This window comes from Verticillium nonalfalfae (assembly GCF_003724135.2).
Source record: "Verticillium nonalfalfae strain VnAa140/NRRL 66861 chromosome Unknown scaffold_49, whole genome shotgun sequence".
Classification (NCBI taxonomy): Eukaryota; Fungi; Ascomycota; class Sordariomycetes; order Glomerellales; family Plectosphaerellaceae; genus Verticillium; species Verticillium nonalfalfae.
In genome coordinates, this window is record NW_021167274.1 from 136928 (window position 1) to 163451 (window position 26524).

The 26524-nt window shown below is 58.7% G+C and overlaps 11 protein-coding genes across 11 annotated transcripts; 6 read left to right on the plus strand and 5 right to left on the minus strand.

Annotated features, from left to right (window-relative positions):
* Positions 1 to 353: 353 nt before the first annotated feature.
* ARG6_2 (Protein arg-6, mitochondrial) lies at positions 354 to 1699 on the plus strand (the record flags this gene model as incomplete). The annotated part of the gene is made up of 3 exons (XM_028640779.1): positions 354 to 1483; positions 1536 to 1585; positions 1644 to 1699. The coding sequence occupies 3 exons, from the start codon at positions 354 to 356 to the stop codon at positions 1697 to 1699; spliced, it is 1236 nt and encodes a 411-aa protein (XP_028495059.1).
* Positions 1700 to 2443: 744 nt separating this feature from the next.
* CEF1 (Pre-mRNA-splicing factor cef1) lies at positions 2444 to 4841 on the plus strand (the record flags this gene model as incomplete). Its single annotated transcript, XM_028640780.1, has 2 exons — positions 2444 to 4453; positions 4509 to 4841. 2 exons carry the CDS (start codon positions 2444 to 2446, stop codon positions 4839 to 4841), a joined length of 2343 nt encoding a protein of 780 aa, XP_028495060.1.
* Positions 4842 to 5333: 492 nt separating this feature from the next.
* D7B24_006655 (uncharacterized protein) lies at positions 5334 to 7526 on the minus strand (the record flags this gene model as incomplete). The annotated part of the gene is made up of 4 exons (XM_028640781.1): positions 5334 to 6154; positions 6212 to 6236; positions 6297 to 6579; positions 6646 to 7526. The coding sequence occupies 4 exons, from the start codon at positions 7524 to 7526 to the stop codon at positions 5334 to 5336; spliced, it is 2010 nt and encodes a 669-aa protein (XP_028495061.1).
* Positions 7527 to 8161: 635 nt separating this feature from the next.
* On the minus strand, positions 8162 to 9678 carry D7B24_006656 (uncharacterized protein; the record flags this gene model as incomplete). The annotated part of the gene is made up of 5 exons (XM_028640782.1): positions 8162 to 8364; positions 8431 to 8596; positions 8690 to 8945; positions 9010 to 9375; positions 9440 to 9678. The coding sequence occupies 5 exons, from the start codon at positions 9676 to 9678 to the stop codon at positions 8162 to 8164; spliced, it is 1230 nt and encodes a 409-aa protein (XP_028495062.1).
* A 1056-nt stretch (positions 9679 to 10734) lies between these two features.
* D7B24_006657 (uncharacterized protein) lies at positions 10735 to 11160 on the plus strand (the record flags this gene model as incomplete). The annotated part of the gene is made up of 3 exons (XM_028640783.1): positions 10735 to 10875; positions 10928 to 10956; positions 11022 to 11160. 3 exons carry the CDS (start codon positions 10735 to 10737, stop codon positions 11158 to 11160), a joined length of 309 nt encoding a protein of 102 aa, XP_028495063.1.
* A 383-nt stretch (positions 11161 to 11543) lies between these two features.
* DBP10 (ATP-dependent RNA helicase dbp10) lies at positions 11544 to 14307 on the minus strand (the record flags this gene model as incomplete). Its single annotated transcript, XM_028640784.1, has 2 exons — positions 11544 to 13975; positions 14031 to 14307. 2 exons carry the CDS (start codon positions 14305 to 14307, stop codon positions 11544 to 11546), a joined length of 2709 nt encoding a protein of 902 aa, XP_028495064.1.
* A 413-nt stretch (positions 14308 to 14720) lies between these two features.
* On the plus strand, positions 14721 to 15452 carry D7B24_006659 (uncharacterized protein; the record flags this gene model as incomplete). Its single annotated transcript, XM_028640785.1, has 2 exons — positions 14721 to 14792; positions 14883 to 15452. The coding sequence occupies 2 exons, from the start codon at positions 14721 to 14723 to the stop codon at positions 15450 to 15452; spliced, it is 642 nt and encodes a 213-aa protein (XP_028495065.1).
* Positions 15453 to 15847: 395 nt separating this feature from the next.
* D7B24_006660 (uncharacterized protein) lies at positions 15848 to 17968 on the minus strand (the record flags this gene model as incomplete). Its single annotated transcript, XM_028640786.1, has 2 exons — positions 15848 to 17491; positions 17576 to 17968. The coding sequence occupies 2 exons, from the start codon at positions 17966 to 17968 to the stop codon at positions 15848 to 15850; spliced, it is 2037 nt and encodes a 678-aa protein (XP_028495066.1).
* A 1534-nt stretch (positions 17969 to 19502) lies between these two features.
* Positions 19503 to 21602, plus strand: D7B24_006661 (uncharacterized protein; the record flags this gene model as incomplete). Its single annotated transcript, XM_028640787.1, has 2 exons — positions 19503 to 20772; positions 20830 to 21602. 2 exons carry the CDS (start codon positions 19503 to 19505, stop codon positions 21600 to 21602), a joined length of 2043 nt encoding a protein of 680 aa, XP_028495067.1.
* Positions 21603 to 21826: 224 nt separating this feature from the next.
* Positions 21827 to 22351, minus strand: D7B24_006662 (uncharacterized protein; the record flags this gene model as incomplete). The annotated part of the gene is made up of 1 exon (XM_028640788.1): positions 21827 to 22351. The coding sequence occupies one exon, from the start codon at positions 22349 to 22351 to the stop codon at positions 21827 to 21829; it is 525 nt and encodes a 174-aa protein (XP_028495068.1).
* A 914-nt stretch (positions 22352 to 23265) lies between these two features.
* Positions 23266 to 26285, plus strand: LONP2 (Lon protease-like protein 2; the record flags this gene model as incomplete). The annotated part of the gene is made up of 3 exons (XM_028640789.1): positions 23266 to 25821; positions 25895 to 26064; positions 26198 to 26285. The coding sequence occupies 3 exons, from the start codon at positions 23266 to 23268 to the stop codon at positions 26283 to 26285; spliced, it is 2814 nt and encodes a 937-aa protein (XP_028495069.1).
* Positions 26286 to 26524: the final 239 nt, after the last annotated feature.

Here is a 26524-nt window from a genome sequence, read left to right on the forward strand (position 1 = left end):
TACCGACTGGCTGGTCGATCCCAGGGCAGGAGGAAGGCTTATCTCCAAGCGCAAAGAGAGTACTGCGCCACCCATCGTCGATGGACGGCCGGCCAGCTCTCAGCCACAGCAGTCACACAGGACACAGGACTCAGGACTCAGGAAAAAAAAAACCGGAGCCCCTCCTCACCTTTCCGCAGTACGGTACTTGACTCATCCACCGATCTCGGGCACGCACTGGTTGGGGTCGATTCTGAGCCTCACCACCACACCCGCCTCTTTTCACCTCTCACCGTTCGATTTCCCGTTCCTAGCCCTTTTGAACTCCCCACCCTTCACCAGCGAGTCAATTGGATTGAGAAGCCCCCGAACCCATGATGTCTTCCACTTCCATGGCGGCGCGCACCGGCGCCCGCCAACTCCTTCGACGATCTGCGTCCGTGGCTCCTCCGAGCCCCAGCCCGATTGTCCTCGGCCGAAACCACAGCATCAACAACGCCCGTAACCTCTCGACGGCGAGGCCTCTGGCCGTCCCGTCGGCTCGTCTCCGCACGCCATCCACGCCGGTGCGCCAGCAACGACAGGGCTACGCTACCACCACGAACCCCAACCCCCCGCTCGACAAGAAGAATGCCTCGAATGACGTCCCGTCCCGCATCGCCCTGATCGGCGCCCGTGGATACACCGGTCAGGCTCTGATCGATCTCTTCGAAGCCCACCCCTACATGGACCTTCGCCATGTGTCGTCACGAGAGCTCGCCGGCAAGGAGCTTGAGCGATACACCAAGCGCAAGGTCATCTACGAACACCTGACGCCCGAGGATGCTGCGCAGCTCGACGCCAAGGGCGAGATCGACTGCTGGGTCATGGCCCTCCCCAACGGCGTGTGCAAGCCCTACGTGGATGCTATCAACGAATCGCAGAAGGGCAAGAGCGGCGGAAGCGTCATCGTCGACCTCTCTGCCGATTACCGCTTCGACAAGGAGTGGGCCTACGGACTGCCCGAGCTCACCAAGCGCTCCGACATCTTCCCGTCTACCCGCATCTCCAACCCCGGATGCTACGCCACGGCCGCCCAGCTCGGCATTGCGCCTCTGGTCGAGCACCTCGCCGGGGAGCCTGTCGTCTTTGGCGTTTCGGGCTACTCGGGCGCCGGCACGAAGCCGTCCCCCAAGAACGACGTCAACCTGCTGAAGGACAACCTCATTCCCTACAGTCTGACGGGCCACGTCCACGAGCGGGAGATCAGCCACCACCTCGGTACCTCGGTTGCTTTCATCCCCCACGTCGCCAGCTGGTTCCGTTCCATTCACCTCACCATCAACATCACGCTCAACAAGACCATGACCTCGCGCGACATCCGCCAGCTGTACCAGGACCGCTATGCCGGCGAGAAGCTCGTCAAGGTCGTGGGCGAGGCGCCCCTCGTGCGCTCCGTGTCCTCGCTGCACCACTGCGAGATTGGAGGCTTCGCCGTTGACAACACTGGCAAGCGTGTCGTCATGTAAGTTTTCTGGTGGCTCTCCACGTATGACCGTCATGCTGACCCTCCCAAGCTGCGTCTCCATGGACAACCTCAACAAGGGAGCTGCTACTCAGTGCCTGCGTGCGTACCCCCTCTCTGCGCATGCTATGAACCGATCCACTAATGAGATGCGTGACAGAGAACATGAACCTTGCGCTCGGTTACGCGGAGTACCAGGGCATCCCCAACGTGTAGAGGCACCACATGCAGGCGTCAAGTCAAGTAGACGGTTTTTGGTTTCGACGGGATCTGGCTCTGATATCCCCTCAAAAAGTTTGGCTCACCGTGGAGGAACTTTTGTTGTTGTTGTACATACTTCAGCGGTCTACCAATCATCTTCATCCACCCATTTCCCATTGGACACTCTCGGCCTCTCCTATTGATCCTGGTTGACATGGTGAAACGCACCCAAAATCTTGACATGTCACACTGGCAGGGTTGGCCTGGACCTTTACCATTGACTAAAATCCTCATGAAAGGCGGGAGAAAGCGAATGACGTGGGTCAACAGCGACAGTATGGTCTGCAGATGGAGCCTCAGCTAAGCGTCGATTCACAAATGCAGGTGAATCGTTTCATAACGGGTACACGTTCAATATGACTGTGACTGAGGACATGATCCTTTTCTGGCTGCCGTGGTCGTTGTTCGGCATTGTTTTGAAGTGAGATGGGTACCTCGAAGTGATCTAACGTACCTAGGTACGTCAGTGTGCCGCCCCACTTGGCACTTTAAGCGCATACTATGCATGGAGCCGGATCCGCACTCGTGGCCAGTATACATGCATCTAAAGCATGTAAGCCGCCAGCGCGGGACAGTAGGGGTACCTTACGTAACCCGTGTTCCATCATCACGTTCATCTTCATTTTCTGTCTGCTACGCCAGCATCAGGCTGGACAGCTCCCCCCTCTCTCATCATCACTCTGCTTTCCCACCGCCAAAATGCCCGTCGTCAAGGGAGGCGTCTGGACCAACATTGAGGATGAGATCCTCAAGGCCTCGGTCTCGAAATATGGCCTCAATCAATGGGCGCGCGTGTCGTCCCTGCTGGCGCGCAAGACGCCCAAGCAGTGCAAAGCGCGATGGAACGAATGGCTCGACCCCAGCATCAAGAAGATCGAATGGAGCAAGGAGGAGGACGAGAAGCTGCTGCACCTCGCCAAGCTCATGCCGACCCAGTGGCGCACCATCGCCCCCGTCGTCGGCCGCACCGCCAACCAGTGCCTCGAGCGCTACCAGAAGCTCCTCGACGAGGCCGAGGCCCGCGAGGGCGGCGGCCTGGGCCTGACGGGACCCGACGGCGCCGAGACGCAGGCCCCCTCTGCCGACGACGTGCGACGCTTGCGGCCCGGCGAGCTCGATCCGGACCCCGAGAACAAGCCGGCGCGGCCCGACACGATCGACCTCGACGAGGACGAGAAGGAGATGCTGAGCGAGGCGCGTGCGCGTCTCGCCAACACGCAGGGCAAGAAGGCCAAGCGCAAGGCCCGCGAGAGGCAGCAGGAGGAGTCGCGCCGTCTCGCCTCGCTGCAGAAGCGGCGCGAGCTCAAGACGGCCGGCATCAACATCAAGGTCGTCACGCGGAAGAAGGGCCAGATGGACTACAATGCCGACATTCCCTTTGAGAAAAAGGCCGTGCCGGGCTTCTACGATACCGCCGACGAGATTGTCGAGAATGAACGCGCGCGCGAGGCTTTCGACCCGCGGAAACAGCACCTGGCCAACAAGCGCAAAGGAGACGGCGACGACGACGGCGACAGCAAGAGGAGGAAGAAGGACAAGGACGGGGCGTCGGCGTCGCACCAGGCCGCCATGAAGGCGGGGCAGCAGCAGAAGATCAGAGAGGCGGAGCAGAGCAGCAAGAGGCGGGCACTCAACCTGCCTGCCCCGCAGGTCAGCGACGGCGAGCTCGAGGATATCGTCAAGATGGGTATGATGGGTGAGCGCGCCAGCAGCCTGGCCCGACAAGCCGAGAACGACTCGACGCGCGGCCTCGTCAGCGAATATTCGACGCTCAACAACGGCACGCCCATCCGCACACCTCGTGCGCCTGCGCAAGAAGACCACATCGCCAACGAGCTCCGAAATATTCGCGCCCTGACAAACACACAATCGTCTCTGCTGGGCGGGGAGAATACGCCTCTACACGAGGGCGCCCAGTCGACAGGCTTTGACGGCATTGCGCCGCGGAAGCACGTGGTATCCACGCCCAACCCCTTGGCCACACCCTTGCGAGCTGGCGCAAACGGCGTGGGAGCAACGCCGGGCCGGCCAGGGCAGACGCCCATGCGAACGCCTCGGGACAGCTTTGCCCTCAACGAGGACGGGACTTCGCAGGTCGGTGCCACCCCCCGCGATGTAAAGATGCGCGAGCTGGCCGTACGCAACCACCTGAAGCAAGGTCTCGCATCTCTGCCGAAGCCGAAGGATGTCGAGTGGGAGCTCGAGCTTCCCGAGGAACAGCAAGAGGTCGTCAAGACGGACGACGAGCTGCGCGAGGACGCCTCCCGCCGTGATCGTCGCGACCGGGAGACCCGCGAGGCTCTGGAGGCGTTGGAACAGAAACGACGGTCTCAGGTCATGCAGAAGAACCTGCCCCGGCCAGCCTCCGTGAACATTTCTGCGTTGGTCTCGCTGGCATCCAAAATCGCCGACGGACCCGAGGGCCTGATTGCCGCGGAAGCCGCCAAGCTCATCGCCAACGACGCGACCAAATTTCCCCAGCCCGGAGGCAAGGTGAAGGGGTCTGCGCCACCGCTGGATGTCATCGGTGACAGTGATCTGGCCGCGGCTCGGCAGGCGATCGCGGCGGAGACGGCGGAAATCCCAGGCCTCGAGCAGGTCCAACAGCACTTTGAAAGCCGCAGCAGCAGTTCTCTCCTCCTTGGTCTCGGCTGCTACGACGATGACGAAGAGCGCCACCAGGAGACAGTCATGCGTGCCGCATTCGATGTAGGTCCCGAGAAGCAACGGGAGAGGAGAACGTCATTTCGCTAACATGTTGCAGACGGTGCAGGACTCGATTATTGCGTCAGCAGACAGGGGCACCAAGCTGGAGACGAAGCTGAAGCTGCACCTCGGCGGCTACCTGAAGCGCCAGGCGCTGCTGCGCGAGAAGATCAACGGCGCGCACGAGGCGCTGGAGAAGGCGAACAATGCACTCAACGGCTTCAAGACGCTGGCCATCTCTGAGGAGGTGGCCATCTCGCGCCGTCTCGAGGCGTTGCGCGAGGAGGTCGGCTTCGTCAGCCGGAGGGAGAGGGAGGCGCAGGAGATGTACAGGCGGACCAAGGACGAGCTGGACACGCTCAGGGGCGACGGGGCTAATGGCGTTCACTGATGCCGCGCTGAACGATAAGAATGTTGTACAGTACTGGGCTTGCACGTACGAGACGGTCAGTGGTTTTGGTTCTATTCGCTGATGGCCGTGGGCTGGCCTGATGATGGACGCCTGTGTCGGCGTGTGCTGGGTCGCAGTCCTATCTGTAAGACTACGAAAAGACGGCTTTTCAGCAGTGCAAAGCATGATTTCCGCTTCGTTCACGTGAATGTACTAGATGAGTGACTCAAGATGTACGCCCCATGGGCATATTGTGCCGTTCCATTCCTTCTGCACTTCTGCATAGCCTGAAATTCAATCTGAAGCATCATCAGATGTGCCCACAGCGGACACTCGCCATGCGATCCAACTTGCTACCCCCTCCTAACCATGCATGCACACAGACACAGAAACCCGAGGATAGATAAAGAGTGGGAGAGGAAGGGGAAAAAGAACGGGGGAGGAAGAGGGAAACGAACACGAGAAGAAAGGGGACGGCGCATCGGAGCAGGCTCACTTCCTCTGCCCGAGCCTCGGCAGCTTCACGCGCAGGATCAGGCACCACGACGCAAACGCCACGGCGACACAGCACAGGAACGTCAGGCGCAGGGCGGCCTCGTAGCTCAGCACGACCTGCTCCCGCGCGGGGCCCTCGAGGGTGGCGACCGTCTCGACGCTCTCGCGGACGCGGGCGATGATGTCGGCCTTGGCGGGCCCGGTGACGTGGCGGTCGAGGTAGACGACGAGGGCGTTCTGCATGACGAGGCTGCTGGCGGCGATGCCGAGGACCATGCCGAGGCTGCGCCAGAGGATGAGGGTGCTCGTGACGACGGCCTGGTCGCGCTGCGCCGACACGGCGAGCACGGCCATGAAGGTGCCGGGGAACTGGAAGCCCTGGCCCAGGGCGTGCGGTACGAGGACGAGGAGGTAGCCGAGGGCGGGCCAGCCGCGCTGCAGGCTGGCGAGGGCGAGGGTGCCGAGGACGAAAAAGGTCGTGCCGGCGGCGAGGGGCCACTTGAGGCGGCGCGTGCGCGTGATGAGGAGGCCGGTGATGGCGCCGGCGGTGGAGGCCACGACCGAGGGGATCACGAGGCGGAGGCCCGAGTCTGTGGCCGACAGCAGCAGGACGGCCTGGAAGTAGAGGGGGATGTTGAAGAGGATCGCGTTGGTGAGGATCGAGGCGAGCGCGTTGGCAAAGATGAGGTTCATGCGCGGCGAGTGCCGGACGAGATGGAGAGGCATGATGGGACGAGTGGCCAGCGACTGGCTGTAGAGAAAGGTCGGGAAGGCGACGGAAAAGGTGACGAGCGCCGCGATGACGAACGGATGGGACCCTGCGGGTTTCTGTCAGTCGGGCTGCGGCACATGGACGCCAGGCCAGGTGTACTTACAGGGCAGCACGTTTCCGCCTAGGTTCTGTCGAGGCGCATCGGATTAGTCTGCTTCGTTGCAAAAAGGTTCAGTTGAGTGACTTACCAGGCCGAGCACAAGGGATGTGATGGAGGTCGTCAGCAGCAGTGAGCCCCTCGAGTCAAACGCCTGGAGAGCCTCGAGGAACGTCTCCCGCTTGCCCACGATGCCGAGGTCATTGGGGACGGCCAGAGAGGCGACCAGGACGCAGATGAGAATGGGGAGCACCTGGATGCCAAACTCCCACCGCCAGCCAAGGTGGTCCGCCATGGCACCGCCGAGAGCAGCGCCAAGAGCTGAACCGATGCCGTAGGTGATGTTGAGGTATGACTGATACTCGCCTCGTGCCCTAGAACATCGTCAGTGTCATGACGAATGACATGGCCACACTCTCCGTGGGAGGAACAACACGTACTCGATGGTCACCATGTCACTGATGATGATACTCCCCAGCGTCATCATGCCTCCGGCACCGAGGCCGCACGCCGCTCTGGCAAAGATGAAGCTCGTCATGCTCGTGGCCGTGGCACACCACACGTTGGCCATGGCAAAGATGAACATGGTGATCAGGTACGGCGGTTTCCGTCCCACCGAGTCCGAGATGCGTCCCAGCAGGGGCTGGAAACTGGTCGAGGTCAGCAGGAAGGCGGTCGAAAGCCAGGACGCGCTGTTGGAGGCGTTGAAGTAGGAGGTGATGACGGGGTGGCTCGAGGCCATGATGGTGCCGTCGAAGCAGGCGATGAAGTTCAGCGTCAGGATCATGCTAAAGATGCACCAGAAGCGGCGGGTGCTGATGCCGTTCAGGTAGGGGGACTCTTTGGCATCGTCGTGGCCGTTCGGAAGGAGGGGGTCGCGGTCATCGTGCTCGGCATCAAGGTAGGGGGACGCCGGGTCGTCTTGGTCGTCAGCACCATTCGCAACACGGTTGACGGTTGACGGCCGTGGACTCCCTCGGCTCTGGCTCTGACTGTGACTCCTTGTCGCACCGGCTCGTTGTCTGGAAACAGAGCTGTAGCGACGGGCACCTCTCAACAATGGATTCTCGGTTGACTCGGGCTCGAGAAATCCGCCTGATGTCGGCACGGATCTTGCGAGAAGAAGATCAAACTCGTTTGGATCAATTTCATCCCCCTCATCACTATCGTCAGAATCTCTGCGGCCACGTCCGGTCCTCGGCACAGTCAGATGGTTGGTCGTCGGAGAGCTGCCTGTTGGTCCAAGCAGTGGTGTGTTCTCGTCGGCGCCTTGTGGTCGTGAGAGCGGCGACAGATCTTCGCTGTCACTTCTCGTGGCCATGGCGTCCACCTTTTTTTTTGGCCTTCTACAACAGAAGAGCCACAAAAAAGGAAGTGTTGGCGATGGCGATGAGGATTCACCTTTGATGAGGCGGGGCCTGATTGATAGTTCTGATGGTGGGGCAGGCTCTGAATGCTGCAAGCGTCAGCAGGCGGAAAGGCGAGAGCGATCGCTTATTGAGTCACCTGTACTAGGTGTGTTGGGTGTGTTATTCCAGTGTGACTCAGGGAAAACCGACTGATCTCATGTGGTCTACCTCCTGATTGATGGCGAGGCGAGAAAGGAAGTGCGCGAACGGAACAAGGCTGGCGACAGGTTAAGATTATGGGCAGCCAAAGTTGGGGCAAGAAGGATGATGTGATGCGGGGCCGGCACCGGAGCTTGTCCACGTCCCGCCGGCCCCTGTTGGCTCGGCGCCATCCCCGGTCGTGCCGAGCGACCGGCTTGTGCCGGACAGCCACGTACTCTTTGTCCGACGGCGTCTATCTCATTGGGCTATATGCGAGTGGTTGACTGATGCAACTTGCTGCTGTCCATGATTGCTTATCATATGACACGAGTTTGGCAGTATGGTTACATTTCAGGCCTGCCATACACATCGCCGCGAAAAGCGTGGTAGACTCCCGCACCCGAGCTCACTGTTGATCAGAGGGGGCCTGGGCTTCGCCTCGTAGCCACGAATGCATGCAACCCTGCAGAATGTCCAGTCTGTCCTCGGGGAGCCACGCTAGGAAGCCTTGCACAAAGTCGATGAACACTCCCTTGTCCTCTCCTCGAAGAGTCCCCGCAAGACGCTCAAAGCTTATATCGGGCAAGGGTACAAGTCCCTTCCACTGACCTATCAGGCAGCTTCTGTCAGTCATCCACATGATACGAGGGTTTCTTTCAGAAACGCGGTCCGTACCATCGTCTTCCCAGTATTTGGCCGCCTCCTTGCTCCTCTTGAGAAACTCGGCCGGTGGTGGGCCAAGCAGAGCAGTCATGGCTGCAAGGTGATACGCGTCATTCTTCTCCTTCGACTCGTGGTCGTACACTGCGAAGAGATTTTCTCGCTCGAGAAGATCCCACGCCTACACATGCGGGGGTTCCAGGTTACGGGTCAGAAAGAGACTCCTGAGAAAGAAGAATATGGTGGGGGAGGGAGGAAACGAGGCAAGCCTTACCAAGAGCCCCACGCTCCAGTTATCGACGCGATAGCCCCAGGGCATGTCCAAGATGACCTCGGGGGCGCGATATGGCAACGGCATGGCGTTACCAGAGTGCTCGTCGCCGATTCGGGCCTGGCCCAGGTCACAGATGGTCAGTGGCCCGGCTCCTCCTAGAACATACTGCGATACCTGAGTGGTCACTTCATCCGTCTGCTTCCGCGGCGATGGGCGTTCGACTTCATTCTGCTCCACCTTGGCAAGAACAGAGTCGCTTGTAATGGCAATGAGGAGATTGTCCGAATGCAGATCTAACCACCACCAGTCAGATGGCATACCTCGCCGTCAGACCTGCCGACTTGCCAGTGTGTATCACGTTTGCCTCATGGAGAAAATGAACCCCGAAGAGCGTCTGCTTGAGCGCGCTGGTCACGAAGACCTTCGGGAAGACCTTGTCCTGCTGCATGTCCTGGAAAGTCCTGAGGCTCATGCCCAGCGGTGTCATGATGAACACTTCGTGTTCGCCATGGGGTCCTTGAATCTTGAACGAATCTTCCAGTGTCCGAATGTGCTTCAAACCTGGATGTTCGTCTACGCCATCAGTGGTCACGTCAGCGCCTGCCAGATGCTGATAGACCCGAAGCTCCTGATTGTGGTCGGGCAAGTCGTTGACGTGCACCTTCAAGGCCCAGTACTTCTGCGACCTGAAATGAGAGCATGTGCCTGTCAGATATTCCGGGTCAACTCTTCAGGAAGAAGGGCGTTTACCTGAGGTCGCGGGCCAGCCACACGGTAGAGCTGCTTCCATACCCGAGCTTCGCGACAACTTGGTAGTAGTCGTGGATGACTTGACCAATCTTCATGGGATAGTATACTTCGCGCTTATAGAACGGCAATTTCTCCTCTTCCACCTTTTCAGCTCGGTCGATTAGCTCGAACCCGCTGGATGGAAATTGGCGTGGGGTGGCCAGGGTCGACAGGGAGGACCTGTCTCGTGTGGACGCCATGGTGATCCTCGAACTTCGACGTGGCCAACGAATGACGGATCGTGGGTATGGAGTCCAAAACGAGATGGAGAGAAGGAACCTCCGTGCGAACATGTCCGCCGAGGCGACTATTTAGACTGATGTTGATCATTGATGGGCCAAGCCATCAAGTTCCAACTGATTTCAGGTCGTTACTCCAGGCGGTGGCCCTTGCGATGGTCTGTGCCCAACGACCCACTTGTTGGCAGTCAGGTAGCTGGCTCTCCTACCTGTAAGCTATTACCTACCAAGGTACCTCTCTCTACCTTGGATAGGCAAGCTCAAGCTGTACTGCTGTGTTCCTTTGAAACACATCGTAGCATTAATGCTTCAAGAGCACTCTAATAAGGGCATCAAGCTTGATTTCCGCTCCATCTCAGACGGCGTTTGACTCACGAGTATGGTTGCAATCCAACAGAGACGTCCCACGCCCCAACCCACCAACCAGCGTTGGTTGGGAAACTTCTTAAAGACATCAGGAGACAGAGAGTTTGCGCTCAGCTTTGGAAAAGAGAACTGGAGAGAAGAGACTTCGAACATGTACACTCTAGCAAAGAATAGCTTTCATATAGTTGATAGGTTAATCGACCAAAGTAGAAACGTACGAGTGGGCGGCCGTGCTAGTTGGGACAGGCAGGAACGCCAACACGAGCCGAGCTCTTTGGGACTTGGAACACGCCTCATAAAACGTTTTCTTGGTAATTGGAATGAAACCAGAAAGTCAACGTCTCTTGTTAGACTCCGTCGGGACTGGAGGCAAATCCACAAAGGACGTCCAAGCATTGCTACTGCAACACGGTCAGCTGAGACGAATTATGTTAGTTGGGTGCGGAAAAGACGAAAATGTGCCAGAGCCCAGAGCCACAGGACGGAATCTGTTGCCATACTAGCGAAGGGAGCTATAAGTGTCGAAGGTGAAGACACTTCATGGCAGTGTGTCTCGTGAGATGTACGATCTAAAACCTCGAACTCGATGAATTGACACACAACTAATATAACACACCGCACAGCTTCCTTCAAGGTACATTGATTTTAACCATGTTATCATCCAAGGCTGTGGCGAAGACTTTGGAGCAGGTCGGCAAAGTCAGCCTTCAGCATGTTCTAACCGCAAACCCGGCGACTGGTCCCGAGTGGCTCCGTGCTCTCGATACTGCAAAGAAAACTGTGCAAGCTGATGTACATTTGGACCCGAGACAGTATTACTTATTGATTTACTGACCATATTCAGCATCCTGATGTCACCTCATATGAGATCGCGTAAGTTGTTTTGGAGCATAAGTCTTTCCTGCATCGGTGCCCGCCTAACGCTGTATCAATAACAGCGGAGCCAAGGCTCATCAGTCCCATAATGTAGAGGCCCATTCGAATGTCCTCAGTGTCAAGTTCTTCGCCGGCGGCCAGAGGGTTGTGTCGGGCCATGTCCACCTGGGCGGCAACATAGATTACGGGAAGAGGCGCTGAGGCCAGGCATGACAGTCGAAGGGTGTGCTTGTTTCAAGCTAGGAACGGCGATGCGCCGAGAAAAGCCTTAAGATGAAGAGATCCCAGGAGCATACCTGGGCTTTCCTCGTTTGCTTTGAGATGAGTTGCATTGTCATGTAAATCAACGTGGGGTTCCTTGCACAGCACACGATCCTGGAGAATCTGGTGTGGCCACACTGGCTAATGTTCTCTGGCAACGTCGGAATTATGTGGAAGTTATCCAAAGGCTCGAAATTGACATCGATTGACTTGTTTGACGTCGTTTATAATGATCTTCAAACGCTATATGTGGATACACACCGACCTGTGAACATTCCTGCGTGCCCTTCCCGACCTGCACTTCTCTAACAGCCGAACAGGTATTACTTCTTTCGCGACGGCCTCGCGTTCTTAGCCCTCTTCTTCTCCGCCTCTTTCCTTGCCTTGCGAATATCCTCGGCCCCCTTGATCTCGAACTTGCTGCCGGCGCCGTCCTTGAAGCGACCAATACGCTTCTCTTTAGCCTCAGCCACCCTCTTCTTCCGCACGTGGTAATCGTCACGGAACTTGTCCGCCTCCTTGGGCGCCTTCTCCAGGTTGTGCTTGTACCGCACACCCGTCGGGATCTGCGGCGCGTTGCTCTTCTCGAGCTCGCCCACGCGCGGCTTGCCCATTCTGTTGGCCTTGCGCCACTTGTCGTAGCGGCCGCTCTGGAAGCTCGCCGCGATCTTGGTGCCGCTCTCGCCGCGGATGTACTTCTTGCCCTTGGAGCCGTCCTCGTCGTTGGCGCGCGCCACGTACTTGTTCTGCTTCTTGTCCCATCGCATGCCCGACTTGGCCTGGTCGCCAAACTGCGCCTTGCCGCCGTCATCGTTGGTCAGGTTCATCGCCGCTTCGCGCGCCTGCTCGACGAAGCTCGAAGTCTGTGTGCCGGAGGAGATGCCGTAGCCACGCTCCTCAGCCGTGTTGATCGTGCGGGGCGTGTAGCCCATGAAGATCTCGTCGTCGCGGTACGAGTTGGCCGCCTTCTTCTTCTTGTCGTCGGGGTTTGAGATTGTCACCTCAAGGTCATCATCCGAGTCGTCCATATCGATGCCGGAGATACCGTCCATCTCATCGGCGCCCTCACCCACTGCCGCTTCATCATCGTTGTCGTCGTCGAAGCCTTCCATGTCTTCATCCGAATCGATTTCCTCCTCCGCTGCTTGACCTCTCCTCGGCGTGATCCTCTTGCGCAGCTCCTTCATCACCTCGGCAGCCTCACTGTTACCCGCCTTTCCGCCCCTGCTAATCTCGAAGATGGTCTCATGCGGCCGGTAGCCGCTTACCTTGGCCATCAGCTCCGCCCGCGCCTGCGCATCATCGTCCTTGACCTCGTCAAAGAGCGGGTGCAGCTGCGACCACGCCTTGCTCCCGACCGTCTCGCGCGCACGCCGTGCGCTTTGGCTCGACGCCGAGTTGCGCGTCTTGAGATAGAGCTTCTCGGCCTTGACAGAGACCCTACGCGTGGCCTCGATATCCTCGTGGTCGCCCAGGACCTTGGCCAGCCACTCCATGTGCACCTCGATCCTGTTGCGCGGCAGCGCACCCACAACGACTTCTTCGTTATAGGACGGGCTCTCGCTCTCACGGCCGACCACCATCTTGCGTCCCAAGAATAGCTGCAAATCGAGCAGGTAAGGGGCATCGAGCTCCCTGACGATGCTGTACGCCCAACCGCGTTGACCGGCACGGGCAGTTCGACCGACACGATGCACAAAAACCTTGGGCTGGGGTGGGAAGTCGTAGTTGATAACATTCGCCAGCACAGGAATATCGATACCTCGAGCAGCGACATCTGTGACGACCAGGATGTTGGACCTGCCGTTGCGAAAGTTCTCCGTGTGTATCCTACGCGCTTCCTGGTCGAGCGCACCATAGACGTAGGATACAGCAAAGCCAGCCACCCGCAGCAAGTTCGCCAAGTATTCAACGTGATGCTTTGTCGCCGCGAAAATGATGGTCGAGTGTTCTGTAGGCTTTCCCTTGCCGCCAGAGCCGTCCCTGCCGCGCTTTCGCTTCTTGTTAGGCTTGCCGTCGAGAGGCATGCCGTCGGGGCTGCCAAGCGGCATCTTGATGATGTCGTGAAGAATGTGCAGAAGCGATGCTTCTTTTTCGGCTCCCTTGACGCCAAAAAAGGCACTTTCGAGGTCCGGCGACACCTTGGTCTCAATATCCAGTCTCACAAGGGTGGGATCCTGGAGACCAGCACGCGCGAATTCGACGAGCGACGCAGGCAGCGTCGCGGAGAACAGCAAACTTTGCCTCGAAGGGGGAAGCGCATGCAGAATCTCGGTGAGTTGGGCCGCAAAACCCATCTCGAAGAGACGATCGGCTTCGTCGAAAACGACGTACTGGATGGAGGAAAGGTTCAGGGACATCTCGACCTTCAAATGCAAGAACCGACCGGGCGTGGCGATGATAATGTCGGGGTTGGCCGACAGCAGACTAAACTGCTCGTCCATGCTGTCACCACCGACAACCAGTGCCGCCTTGAGGTCCGTTCCTTTGTTGAAGTCCTTGACAACTCTCAGCGTCTGGATGGCCAGTTCGCGAGACGGCGACATGATGAGGGCTCGGGCGCCAAACTTGGCGCTGTGCGTCTTGAGGCGCTCAATCATGGGAATAACGAAGGCGGCCGTCTTTCCGGAACCGGTGCGGGCCATGCCCACGACGTCCTTGCGGTCCATGATCAAGGGAATGGTTTTGCGCTGAATGGGCGTCGGCTGCACAAAGCCCTTCTTCGTGATGGCTCGGAGGAGGTTCGAATTGAGACCTTGGCACGTTAGCTGCTGCTCGATCGCATCGTCGTCAAGACAGCTTCTCCTCACCCATGACCTGGAAGCCACCGCCCTTTTTGTTCACCTTGCCCGTGAGGTTGGTCGTTTTCCTGTTGGCGGCGGCCTGCTTGAGGGCAATGAAAGCCTCGTCTCCGTCGTCGCCATCACCGTCTCCGTGAAGAATGTCGTCAACATCGAAATCCAGCTCGGCGTTCTGGCGCTTGCCCTTCTTGCCATCGTCGCTGGCGCCATCGTCAACAGCAAAGAGAGAGTCGCCGATGTCGTAGCCGCCATCTGACGGCGTGGGGGAGGCTTCGCGGCGAGGCATCGTGACAAGACGCTGTCGTCGTATCAGAAGGCCACAATTGTTGAGTTCAATGTCGAAGTCGAGATTGAGAAACGAAGGTTGGGCTGGAGAAAGGTCCCGCTCATCGACACCGGGGACCTCGAAAATTTGGGCGGCGGAAGGTGCAGTCGGCCAGAAAAAATCTTATCGCAACGTCTTATCGCAGCTAGTGCGGGACAGCTTCTCGCAAGGGTCCCACGCCGCCCGCCGCCGCTGTCTGCTGCCTGCCACGCTACCGCCTGTCAGCCGATGACTTCAGTACGCGCTACCTATCTATCGTTCGTTTCCTTTGTCGCCCTGATCCGACTACAACACCTGCCACCAACCCCCACCCAACCACTCTCTTCATTTGACTTGTCGATTCGCTCGCTACTCTGATCCGTCCTCACCATACGATGGCCAATGATGCAAAAGAAGAGACTGATGCGCTCGATGCGCTTGAGCTCGAGGCCAAGGAGTTTGACAAGGTAGGCACGCGACACCTCAACACTTAACCCCCCCCCCTCTCCTCCAACATGGCCCTCAACCACCCATGCACCAGCTGACATCCGCCGCAGGACGCCGAGATTGACAGGATCCTAAAAGCCTTCCGCCTCGATGCCTATGCCGTTCTCGACCTGCAACCAGGTGTGCCCGACTCGGACATCAAAATGTGCTACCGGAAGAAGTCCCTCCTTATCCATCCCGACAAGACCAAGAACCCGCAGGCGCCCGACGCCTTTGACCGCCTCAAGAAGGCGCAGACCGAGCTCATGGATGAAAAGCACCGCGAGCGCCTGGACGAGGCCATTGCCGATGCCCGCATGCTGCTGATTCGTGAGAACAAGTGGACCGTCGACAGCGAGGAGCTCAAGACGCCCGAATTTGCCAAAATGTGGCGGGACAAGTCCCGTGTTGTCCTCATCGACAATGAGCACCGAAGACGCAGGCAGCTGAAGGGTCAGATGCAGGAGGAGGGTCGCGAGCAGAAGAAGCAGGAGGAGGAGCTCGACCAGAGGAAACGCAAGAGGCAGCACGAACAGGACTGGGAGGCCACGCGTGACCAGCGCATCGACAGCTGGCGAACTTTCCAAAAGGGAAAGTCGGGCGAGGGCAAGAAGAAGAAGAAGATGAAGCCCATTGGCTGACCTGCCTCTTACAGGAAGGCCCGATGCGAACGTCGGGCGCGTGGAGTGTACCAGGCACAGTCATGGCGTTTAGGTGTTTGGACGAGAAATATTTTGTGAGTTTGAAATTGGACCGTCGCCGTCATGTCCCTAACTTGTCGTTTGTTTTTGCTCAGTCTGTTGCCTTTCGCGGGCTCTTCTACGAATTTGGTCACCAAAGGTAAGTCATACCACCTGGTTGTGATGGAAACACTTTAAACCGTCATCGACACATGATCATGAAATGAATTAGGCCAGGTGCATTTGCTGTTGCTACTATCGGAATACCCCTCCACGGCCCAAGAATCCAACACTTTGCTTGCTCTCCCGCCATACCATCATTTAGGTCTCAGTTTGCAGCTGCTAGAGGCCCCCTTTCATGCCTTGGGCTTGTTCTTCTTCTTATACGAGATGAAGCGTGCGAGATTGAGCACCACCTCATCGGCCCTTGTCCTCAGCTCACTGTTCGTTCGCTTGTTGATCGCCTTCACCATGGCCTTGACCTTGTGCTGCACCCCCTCAAACTGCGCCAAGAAGTTGTCCTTCCAGAAGACCTCCACGTCGCACGTGGCGTCCTCATCGCCGTAGATGTCAAATAGTTGGTTGAGCGCCTCAACGACGTCTGCTGCCGGCGTATCAGGCAGAGATGCGACGACCGTGATCAGAAACACGCCAATCTCCCTGTTCAGAGCCACTGGCGTCGGGTCAAGCGCAAGCTGGCCGAGCACGCCAATGCACTTGATGCCGAGCCCTTGGAAGGGGTCCTGCTCCTCATCCTGGCCGTTCGTCTTGTCATCGGCACCCCCAACCTTGCTGTCCAACGTCTTGGACGCTTGGTACAGCGCCATGAACTTCTTGTGCTCCTCGCCCTGGAAGGGAATCCTTCCGCCGGGCAGGGTGCGGGCAATGGCCCACGCGAGGCTCGTCACCTGAGACGCGAGCTCAACGTCGGCCGTGTTGGCGGCGAGGACGGCGCAAATGGTGTTCTCCCAAATAGCCTTGCCGGCCGGGGCCCAGGTCTTGAGGATGGATGCGTTGTCGTCCTTGGTGAAGTCGAAGCAGGCCACGGACCAGGCGATGTTGTTGAGGGCTGAGAGGGCTGGAGCCTGCAGGTTGGCGTCGCTGGGTGAAGTAGAGGAGTTGGCGAGGCGCATAATCTCCGGCACCGCCTTGTGCACTAGTTCGCTGAGAGTCGTAAGATCGTCTGAGGCGTCTTCGTCGTCATCGTCCACACCCGTGACCATTTCCATGTCGGCCTGGATATCACCGATATCATCGTCATCGTCCTCCTCTTCCTCTTCCTCCTCCCCTTCGTCGTCGCCTTCCATCTTCGAATCGTCCATGTCTTCATCGTCGTCCTTGGCCTCTGCCTTTTCTCCATCCTCCTCCATCGCCTCTTCTCCGTTGGCCTCCTCCTCGGCCTTGCCCTGGCTATTCGCCATGGACTCCTGCAAGCTCGTGCCGATGGAAGCCAGAATCTCCAGCGCCAGCTGCAGCACCTCCGCAGGCTTCGACCACTGGCTGCTCGCCGGCAGCGTCTCGTCCGCCTTGGCCCCCTGCTGCAGGGCCGACGACAGCGTCCTGACGAGGCTCGCGTCCGACAGGTCCTTGTTCCCGGCCGGCTGCCCCTCGTACCACTTGAGCGCGGCAAAGACGTTGTGCAGGACGCCGCAGGCGAGGACCTGGCCGGCGCCGTGCGTGCCCTGCAGGCCGAGCAGCGCCGAGAAGGGCTTGGGGTCCTCGTCGGCGACAACGAGCTCGGCGAGGCGGCGGTTGTCCTCGGTGAGGATCAGCAGGCACGAGAGGGCGTCGAGGCGGACGTGGGCGGGCGCGTCGGCGCTCGCGAGGGCGAGGAAGAGGAGGGTGATGGTGGCGGGCAGCGCGACGATGGCCTCGAGAATGTCGTCCTGGGCCTCGGAGAGGGCGGTCAGGAGGGCGAGCAGAGACTCGATGATGGACCAGAGGACTTTTTGCTCGGCCTTGCCCGTCTTGGCGCCCTTGGACTTGATCGTCTCGACAACCTTGGGCGCGCATGTCAGTCTCCGACGTCACGTCCAAACACGATTCTGCTCCTTGCAGGTGAGGAAGGGGGGGGCTGCACTCACAAACTTGGCAGCAAACTCGACGGCGCTCAAGACGTCCGATCGGAACAGGTGCACGCAGAAATCAGCCTCCTCCTCCTCGGCGAGCAGCCTCAGAATGTCCCATCCAGCGGCGCGGCTCTCGAGGCTCGCGTCGGTCAGCGTCTCGCTCAGGATGATGTGGACGATCTGCTCGCGCAGGAAGAGCTTGCGACAGCGTGTGTCGGCCACGAGGTTGGCGACGGCGGCGGCGGCAGCGGTGCGGCGCTTGGGGTCTGCGCTCTGCAGGTCCTTGATGACAGGGAGGACGGACTTTTCGCGGAGGGCGGCGAGCTCGGGGTCGGAGGGGGGCTTGGGGGCCTTGGAGAGAGGGTCCTTGCGGTTGGGACGCACGCGGTTGCGGCGGGTTTTGCCCATGGTTGCGATTTGATTTTTATCAGATGCTTATGTTTGTGAGAAACCTGTGGGGGCAAAGCGAAGATCTGAACGGTTATGCCTGGGGTGTTGCGATGAGAAAATGTGAGTGAGCAGCAGCCGGCAGGTAACTCAATGTATATGTGAAATCTCATCGTGACCGACCAAGTAAAAATGCATTTTGTAGTGCCGAGTGGCACCCCGCCCCCACCCACCGCTGTGCCGGGTGCAGGTCCCACAATTACCCGTGCGCTGCTGCCGGCCCACGGGGGTTGGGAACGGGCGCCCGGCCGCCGGTCCGTTTTCCAGAATGGTTGAGTTGACGCATGGAGCGATATGCAGCGAAAGGCTTAACAGACAAGCATGCCATTATGTGGATTGCCGTGTATTTTGGTCAGAGGCTGGGTTGACAGTACCTTTGGAAATCTCGACAGCATCCAACAATCAGCTCTCGATCATCTCTGAAGAAGAGTACTGACCAGCCGTCCTCGTTTCCGTCCGCCTCGACAATGAGGATGCAGTAAGCTCAATGCAAAAATGAGTCTGTCACTGTGATAAGCAGGTCCCTGGCAGCACAGCACGCCTAGCTGTGTTGGCAGGTCGAGGCCGGACGAAGTCTCACCCGTCAGACCTGTTAAATCATTGTTTCATCCTCATTGCCGTGTTACCCTGCAAGCGATTCAGGCAAAGACTTCACCGCGATGGCCAACCGTCCTTCGTCTCCAAGCTTGTCTGATTTCACACCAAAAAAATTCTCTGAGTCGGGCCGGCAGGTGAGCTGAAGGCATATGCCACTCGACTCAACGGTCAGAAACCTGTCGGGATCGGGTTGGTCTGCCTGTTTCGAATAGGCCGATTTTGAAGGGACAGTCTGGCAGAAGATCGATTCAGGCCGTCAAAATTAAAACATGAAGATGGGTTTTGCCATTGATGGCTAGGTCTTGGCCCAGTCATCTGGCGTGATTGAGGGTACGCGATGGATCATATGCACAGGATTGATCCATGGTATGCCTCTTGCGAGGATTTGGATTACCATGAGAATGAGATGTCATGAATACAACCATGCTCATGAGGGGCCTCTCATCTCAGGGTCTGAATCGCAATTAGCTGTGCCAATGCGTACCCCGTCAAGCGCATTCCAATAACAGAACAGGGCTGAACTGTCATGCATTCTATCTAGCCTTGCTCGACTAACAATTGGGCACAGAACGATGACTAAGCCACATGGGTCACGAACATACAGTGCCAGAGCAGCACCAAAGCACTCCCTAGCTAAGGTCCCCTGGCTCCACAAGGACCTACCTGAGATACTACCTTGGGTGGTTGTTGTCTCGTGGCGAACTCCAGGCGGTCATCTTGCTTCCCTTGACCAACAACAACACCCTCCTCGTGTGGAGAGGGACAAGGAGCTCCCGCTCGCCGACACCCTTGATTCAATTCGAAAATGTAAGGCTGCATCCCACGTCTTCCTCCATCTTGACACCACAACCTCACGACTTCTCGAGTTGGTGAGGACGAAGCAATGAGCACGCCAGCCATGTGGACGCAGCTGCGCTCCTCCGTATTCCTCAGCGATGAAGAGCTGGGGAAGAAGGATGACGACCACCAGCTCGCCGGAACCGCTATGCTACGAAGTCCACATTGGCAGCCCGCGACGACTACACATTCTCGACGACTGCTGAAGCGCATCGCCGTCCTCTTCCTTGCTGCTATTGGCCTCTGGCTCGTGTCGCGCGACATCCTCCTCGACCTGGGTTATGGCGACCACCGAAAATCTCGATATACCTTTTCCGGCCTCTCTGACTCTGGGGACACCGCCCCATATACGCAACATGGTCCCGCCGTAGGAAACACCAAGCCGAGCGATACAGCAGCCGCGAAGCCAGCGCCCAGGGTGCCGGACCACTCCTACAATGGGCCCATCAAGTTCCACGACCTTGCCGTGTCCCTGCACGCCGTTTCGAAATTGAGAGGCTCTCTCCCGGTCAACAAGAACATCCTATTCATGGCGGCGAACCTGAAGACGGCGTCCATCCTGTTGCCAATGGCCTGCGAAATGGGCAGGGAGAGGCGAAATTATGTTCACTTTGCGCTCCTGAGCAGAGACATGATTGGCATGGAGGACTTGCAGCAGATCAATGGCATTGACGATTCTTGCGAGATTTTCTTCCACGACGCTCGACCCGACTTCGTCTCGACTTCATCAGATACCCGGCTCCAGTACGCCACGGCTCGAGCTCTTTTCCACATCAACACCTACATGCACCCCCAGGTTATCATCATCGACAGCACCGAGCAGCAGGAATCCTGGTTCAAGAAGGGGGCGAAATTGCAGGGCGACTTCATGGGCACACCTGTCATCGAGCTCCCAGACAATGCGGCAAAACGTCTTGGCTGGCTGACCAAGCTCGACAGCTCATCCTTGGCTGCATGGCACAAGATTAACATCGACATTCTCATCCACGCGCCTCCTACCGGTTCGGGCAGCCTGGGACGGCTCCTCAAGTCGCTTCACGTAGCTGACTTCACTGCCGGCACGATGCCCCACCTGACCATTGAGCTGCCGCAAGTTGTCGAGAAGGCAACGCAGCGGACGCTGCAAGCGTTCCGATGGCCGCCAGCACGGATGGCGCACACCTATGGCAACGCGCAGATGCTGTCACTGCGACACCGCATCCCGCGAGAGCGCCTGACCGAAGAGGAGAGCTCGGTGCGGTTTCTCGAGTCCTTCTGGCCGCGGTCTGCCGAGCATTCGCACGTCCTCGTCCTTTCGCCACAGGTCGAACTGACACCCCAGTTCTTTCACTGTAAGTTTCACCACCGCCGCCCTGTTGGCGGCATGCGGTGCTAACCGAGTCTGGCAGATCTCAAGTTCATGCTGCTTGAATACCGTTATTCCGGGACAGCCCTGTCACAGCAGTGGGACCGTCAAATCATGGGCTTCAGCATGGTCGTGCCACAGGCGTTCATCAATGGGACCCTGGGTTTCGAGGAACCAGATCCCCTCGACCCCGACCAGCAAGAGGGGAAAGGCGGCGGCTTTCTCTGGCAGGCCCCGCACAGCGATGCCGTCCTCTTCATGGGCGACAAGTGGGTCGAGCTTCATCGTTTCGTCTCCCAGACGCTGGAGCGACAGCACGACGCCTCGCCGCCGGCCGTCCTCTCGCACAAGGAGGTCAGCAGGCAGTATCCGTCGTGGCTCGAGCATGTCCTGCGGCTGTCGCAAGCGCGCGGGTACCTCACCGTGTATCCCGGCGCCGAGACGGCGAGCGTCATGGCGACGGTGCACAAGGACCTCTCGCAGCCGCCGGAGGAGTACTGGAAGGGCGTGGCTGCTGACGAGACGCCGAAGGAGGGCCTCGTCACCCTCGACAACGACAGCCCGGTGAGCCCGCTCGTAGGCATCCTCGACACGCTGCCTGGCAGGAGCGCGTTTCTCGACTACGTGCAGATGCCGATGCTGGCCTGGAAGGGCGCCGTCTCGGATCTGCAGGAGGTGGACCGCTCAGCGCGGGAGTATGCCGCCATCTGGCGACAGAAGGTGGGCAAATGCGATCCCAAGTCCGAAGAGGCGGCGGAGCAGCTGATGGGTCGGCAAAAAGACCTGTTCTGCGAGGGGGCGGACAAGGTAGAGTGAAGGCGTCTGGTGACGAGGATGAGGGCAAGACGAGAAGAGAGAGACGGTTTTGGGTTTTTGGATTTTCTTTTCATGATATACCCCCCCCCCCTTTTATTTTCGAGGCCGGATACAAGCCTCGGAAGGAGACAGCATGCACGCGGCACAGCACAGCACAGCACAGCATAGCTTTTCGGATGAATATGAGAGTGAACAAACATCAACATGAAGAGCGTGACTGCTATCTATGAACCGGTATCCGTGTCGGTGCTGACCTTGGCAATGACGAGCAGCACGACACAGGTGCCAATGATGGCCATGGCGACAACGCTCAGCAGCAGCTGCGTCTTCCAGCCCGTCTGCACAATGGCAGCCTTGCGGCTGTACTTGTTCATGGTGGAGATGTAGTTGCCGAGGCCGAGGAAGAGACAGCACACGCTGAGGCCCCAAAAGGTGGCGCCGAGGGGCTTGGCCATGCGCAGCTCGAACTCGCTGGGCTGGGTCTTGAGGTGGAAGGACAGGACGATGGCGACGGAGACGATGGCCATGTAGACGCTCAGGCGGAGGTAGGAGAGGAAGGTGCGCTCGTTGGCGCAGTGGTCGCGGGCGTCGGACGTTTCGTTCTCGAAGAGGAGCGGCGCGTAGAACGGCCAGGTCCAGAAGGAGGAGTGGCGGTGCTCGGGGCGCAGGTGGGAGATGTGGATGGGTGCGGCGAGGGGCAGGCAGACGGGGGACGGCGTGAGGTCCTCGTCGTCGAGCGTGACGTCCATGGTTTCGCCTCTGGTTTGGGAGGGGATGAGAGGGGACGATGTGAGAAGTGAGAAGCAAGTGCGGGGATGTAGATGGCGCCACGATAATCACTGACAAGTCGATGACGTTCGACAGAGATAAGACTCGTGCGCTGTGTGAGAATCGACCATGAGAGCACTTGGTGTTGAGGGGCAAGGTGATGTGCAGAGGGAGAGGCGATTGCGCGATGGCACGGGACCGATAGTGATTGCGTTGGCGCAGAGGTCATTCATCTGAGGGTGCCAGAGCAGGATTGACGATGGTGCTGCGTGTTGGTCGTGTGTAGTTCGCACTGTACTAGCATGTCCTCTTCCATGACATACAGTGCGAATATGTCTCTCCCAAACATCCCGGGATCTCACTGGAGTACCATTCATAGGAACTGCTGGATCTTTGGCAGCACTGCAGATCCTCGACCTTTCACGATGCTATCTTGTCGTTGGCTTCTCGTGCCATCACTTGCACCCCATACTACTACATCCATTCATCGAAAAGCAAAGGTGCAGCGTCCAGGTTGAACCTCGGCAGTCTGCTAGCGTGGGCCTCGACCTACCCCCCCCTTCCCCCTAAAGCCCTCAAAGCTCCGGGCCGCCTCCACAGGCCCAAGGCCCACGGCCCACGGCCCACGACTGTGTGCTGAGTCGCCCGACCTCGGGAGCTACCCGAACATGCCTCTAGACATCTGACAACTGCATCATCGACCACCTCTGCTCCCCCGATTCTTCCTTCTGGTTCCATCACCCCTCCATTGTGCCATTTCATCAGTTTCTGTCCATATACCCCTCTTAAACACATCGCATAATACTCCTCCGCCTCCGATACCAGTGATTGAGGGTCTCCTTTGACACAACCAACAACACTACACGCCTCCTGACCGAACCTGAGAACCCCCCCGATGGCGCGTACCCCAGATTCGACCGTCCCCGTCATTCCTCTCGCCCGAGGCACCATCCTCCTCCCCGGCATCACCCACCGCGTGCCCGTCTCCGCCTCTCGCCCCGACATTCCCGCCCTCCTCGCCAACGTCTATACCCGTGCCGCCGCAGCAGGGCCCAACGCCCGCATCGACGCTGTACCCATTGTCTGCGTGCCCGTCGCCTCCCCTTTCGTCGGCCCCAACGGCCAGCTCCTCATCGACAGCGCCGAGTCCGTCGACGAGTCCCAGATCAAGCAGATCAATCCCGGCTCCGCAACAAAGGAGGATCTCTTCAATTATGGTGTCGCCGCCCGCATCACCGGCATCGAAGGCCGCGGCACCGCCGAGTTTGCCTTGCGAGTTGAGGGCGTCGCGAGGGTCCGCGTCGAAAAGGTCACACAGGAGCGCCCCTGCTTTGAGGCGACCGTCAAACACTACCCCGACGTCGTCACCGCCGACGCCCAGCTGCAGGAGCTCTTTGGCCTCATGAAGCTGCGCTCACGCGAGCTCGTCCTGACCCTCCGCATCTCTTCCCTCCTGCCGACGCCCCGCAATGCCGAGAACCCCGGGCTCTCGCCCCTGATCATCCGACGCCTGGAGATGTTCATCATGAAGAAGGAGGTCAAGGACGCCGGTTCGCTGGCCGACTTTATGACCAACATTGTCGAGGCGTCGTACGAGCAAAAGCTAGAGGTGCTGGCAGCCCTCGACATCAAGGTCCGCATGGCCAAGGTCATCGAGCTGCTTGATCGCCAGGTCAGTGGCCTCAAGAACAGCTTCAAAATCACCGCCTTCACGAACGTACCCGTCCAGGTGCTCGACAAGCTGCACGACAGGGCACCGAAGAGGCGAGGAACAGGTCCCGGCGGCATGCCTGTGCCGCCCAACGGCTTCTTCCCACCGGGAGCCAATGGCATGATGGGTGGAGATCAGGACGACGAACAAGAGCCCAACGAGTTGGACGAGTTGAAGAAGAAGCTCGATGCTGCCCGGCTGCCTCCTGAAGCCACCAAGATTGCCGACCGGGAGCTGCGGCGCCTCAAGAAGATGATGCCTGGCAACCAAGAGTTCCAGGTGACGAGGACGTGGTTGGAGGTGCTCTCTGAGATTCCCTGGTCCGCGACAACCGACGACCGGCTGGGCCCTGAGACACTGGTCCGGGCGCGGAAGCAGCTCGATGATGACCATTACGGCCTGGACAAGGTAAAGAAGCGGCTTGTCGAGTATCTTGCCGTCCTGCGCCTGAAGCAGTCCGTCAATGATGAAGTCGACGAACAGATACGCAAGGCCGAGGAGGAATCCGTGGCCCTTAGCACCGGCAAGGAAACGGAGGAGAACAAGCCAGCAAACGACGCTGACCTCGAGGAGAAGGTCAGTAACGCACATGCGAAGCTGAACGTACTCCGTTCTCGCCGCATGACCGACAAGTCGCCCATCATGCTGCTCGCCGGGCCTCCTGGTGTCGGCAAAACCAGCTTGGCCAAATCGATCGCCACGGCGCTTGGCCGCAAATTCCACCGAATCTCTCTGGGAGGCGTTAGGGATGAGGCCGAGATTCGCGGCCATCGCAGGACTTACGTGGCCGCCATGCCTGGCTTGATCGTCCAGGGACTGAGGAAGGTCGGCGTCGCGAACCCCGTGTTCCTGCTCGACGAGATCGACAAGCTAGGCATGTCCAACATGCACGGCGATCCCTCAGCCGCCATGCTGGAAGTTCTCGACCCTGAGCAGAACATAAACTTCACTGACCACTATGTCGGTATGCCCATCGACCTTAGCAAGATTGTCTTCATCGCGACTGCCAACAGCCTCGACACCATCCCAGCCCCGCTGCTCGACCGCATGGAGACCATCTACCTACCTGGCTACACGACGCTTGAGAAACGTCATATCGCCATGCAACACCTCGTGCCCAAGCAGATCCGTGTCAACGGCTTGGCTGAGGATCAGATCAACTTCAACAAGGAGGTTGTATCCAAGATTATTGAGTCGTACACGCGCGAGGCAGGAGTCCGCAACCTGGAACGCGAAATCGGCTCCGTGTGTCGCGCCAAGGCAGTGGACTTTGCCGAAGCCAAGGACGGCGGACAGCTCGAGACATACCGGGCCCAGCTGACAGTCGACGACATTGAGACGATTCTCGGCATTGAGCGCTTCGAGGAAGAAATTGCCGAGACGACGAGCCGGCCCGGCATCGTCACTGGCCTCGTCGCGTACAGCTCTGGGGGCAACGGCAGTATCCTGTTCATCGAGGTTGCCGACATGCCGGGTGACGGCAGGCTGCAGCTTACCGGCAAGCTGGGCGATGTCCTCAAGGAGAGCGTCGAGGTGGCCCTGTCTTGGGTCAAAGCCCACGCCTTTGAGCTGGGTCTCACGTCGGACCCGACGACCAACATAATGAAGGAGCGCAGCATACATGTGCACTGTCCCTCGGGCGCCATCCCCAAGGATGGCCCCAGCAGCGGCATCGGGCAGGCGATTGCTCTCATTTCGCTTTTCTCCGGCAAGAGTGTGCCACCCACCATGGCCATGACGGTAAGCCTCACACGAGAATCCCCTTGCCTTTTCCTGGGCCTCTGCATGACATGTACTGACGCGCCATCTTCAGGGCGAGATATCTCTGCGCGGCCGAGTCACCGCCGTTGGCGGCATCAAGGAGAAGCTCATTGGGGCCCTCCGCGCAGGTGTCAAGACGGTGTTGCTCCCCGCCCAGAACCGCAAGGACGTCAAGGATCTTCCACAGGAGGTCAAGGACGGGCTCGAGATTCTTCATGTCAGGTAAGCACAACGCGCCACCTCGCCTGCTGGGGGAGGGCTGGCAACACAATCCCTCCCCTCCATGTTTCACACGCCGTGTCACCGTCCCAGCTGTCTGGTGTGTCTTCGTGTTACTGACTTATTCCACCCATAGTCACATTTGGGAGGCCGTCCGACTTGTCTGGCCCGAATCGCAGTGGCCAGGCTTGGAGCACTACGCCGCCATCGAGAGCCGTCTCTAGTGGCTCGACGTGCCACGTCAGATCGGCGGAATCGCGCGTACATGGTGTCAATCTGGTTGATTGGGCGCTGAGTTGACAGTTTCAGCTGGGAGAATAGCTGTTGGGTGACGAGCTGGCCCCGGCGCATCGGTGTTTGGTGCCGCGCTTGCGGTTTGAATGACTCTTGTTGAATCTTACCTGTACCACATTACGCCATATCTACATTGCCTGCCACACAAATACTCAAAATGCACCTTGTC